Genomic DNA, 1644 nt, shown 5'->3' on the forward strand with positions numbered 1-1644 from the left:
AATTCTGGACAAGCACAAAGGTGACGTTGAAGTGATTTCATTTCATGAAACTGAACCCTCGTTGCATTGAGCTGCATAATATCATGTTAGACCGTTTAAAGTCTCTAAACCATTTTAACTATAGATGTTATACTGTTGCATTGAGCTGCATAATATGCAGGTTTAGAGACTTTAGACGGTCTAACATGATAATATTTATTATCATGTTAGACCCGTCTAAAGTCTCTAAACCATGTTAACTAGATGATGCACAACGCTCAAGAGACGGTGAATCAAATATACATTAAATCCATCCGTTCAGATATATATATATATATATATATATATATAAACCTACAGGAACGATAAGGAGAAATTGATATATTCCAAAGGGTTCTCTTCCTCAGAGAAATGAACTGAATTATAAATGATAAATGCAAACGAGGAGAGGAGGAGAAAAAAGCCAGTCTTGATTTATCCATTCTCTACCAAAGAAGAAAAACCTCAATGAAGTCCAACAAAGTCCACAAGAAAGAAAGAAAGAAAGAAAGAAAGAAAGAAAGCAAGAAAACGCCATGAAAACACAAGCGTTTTGTTTCAGGTTTTTGGGTACACACCATTTCGGAGAGAGTGGAGTGGTGGACGGCGTCGACGCAGGGGAAAGAGAGGAGAACAGAAGCCGGAGTCCCAGGAGAGAGTGGTGGTCCTGAGCCCCGCTCAGGAGACCCTACTTATGTCTCCCAGGGCTGTGATGTCACCGGGTGCTAGCTGCAGGGGCCGGGGGGCCGGGTCCCCGTATAGAGGAGGAGCAGGGTGGGGGTCCGGTGACTGCATGGCCTGGAACCATCCATATCTGTCTTAGCAGGGGCAAAACAGTAAGGGGAGACGCCCCCTCGACGACAGAGGGACAGGAGGCCTCTCTAGAAGGGGACAGGGTTATTTTTAGGGCACTGTGTCAACTCAAGACTCCTTAGGGCAGCATTGAAAGTCACTCCTCCTAATCACTGACATTGAAAATAACACGGTTGATAATCGCCTCCGACGCGTGCACATGCACAGATAGGTGTGTGTGTGGGTGGGACATGAATTAAACACCAAAAGGTTGTAAAAAGCCATAGATCTGTCTATAGCTCCTGGAACTCCTTTGGCTATTTCATGAGACTTATAGGACTCAAGTCAGACAGATATTTTTAAACCGTGAGAGAGCCGACCTCCTCATATGGTTAGAGTTAGACGGAAGACTCAGCGTTAGAGTTCTCAACGGGCCTGAACATTAAGGCCCGGCCGGGCCATGGGTTCTGTATGAACCACAGTCTGGGTTCTGTCTGAACCACAGTCTGGGTTCTGTCTGAACCTCAGTCTGGGTTCTGTATGAACCACAGTGTGGGTTCTGTATGAACCACAGTCTGGGTTATGTATGAACCACAGTCTGGGTTCTGTATGAACCTCAGTCTGGGTTCTGTATGAACCACAGTCTGGGTTATGTATGAACCACAGTCTGGGTTCTGTATGAACCTCAGTCTGGGTTCTGTATGAACCACAGTCTGGGTTCTGTCTGAACCACAGTCTGGGTTCTGTCTGAACCTCAGTCTGGGTTCTGTATGAACCACAGTGTGGGTTCTGTATGAACCACAGTCTGGGTTATGTATGAACCACAGTCTGGGT

General features: G+C 45.5%; 1 protein-coding gene across 2 annotated transcripts in view; it reads right to left on the reverse strand.

Moving 5' to 3' along the window:
* The window catches only part of LOC308311525 (myosin light chain 3, skeletal muscle isoform), a 12127-nt gene extending 11430 nt beyond the window's left edge, over positions 1-697 (reverse strand). The window contains exon 1 of one of the 2 annotated variants that reach the window (XM_080758247.1): positions 597-695. In XM_080758247.1, the coding sequence (XP_080614373.1) occupies positions 597-599 (3 nt within the window). In that variant the 5' untranslated portion in view covers positions 600-695. Of the gene's footprint in view, positions 1-596 lie in introns of both variants that reach the window. The other variant, XM_080758248.1, reaches the window with a different exon arrangement.
* Positions 698-1644: the final 947 nt, after the last annotated feature.

The sequence above is a fragment of the Protomyctophum bolini genome (genome assembly GCF_963924005.1).
Source record: "Protomyctophum bolini genome assembly, chromosome: 24".
Taxonomy (NCBI): Eukaryota; Metazoa; Chordata; class Actinopteri; order Myctophiformes; family Myctophidae; genus Protomyctophum; species Protomyctophum bolini.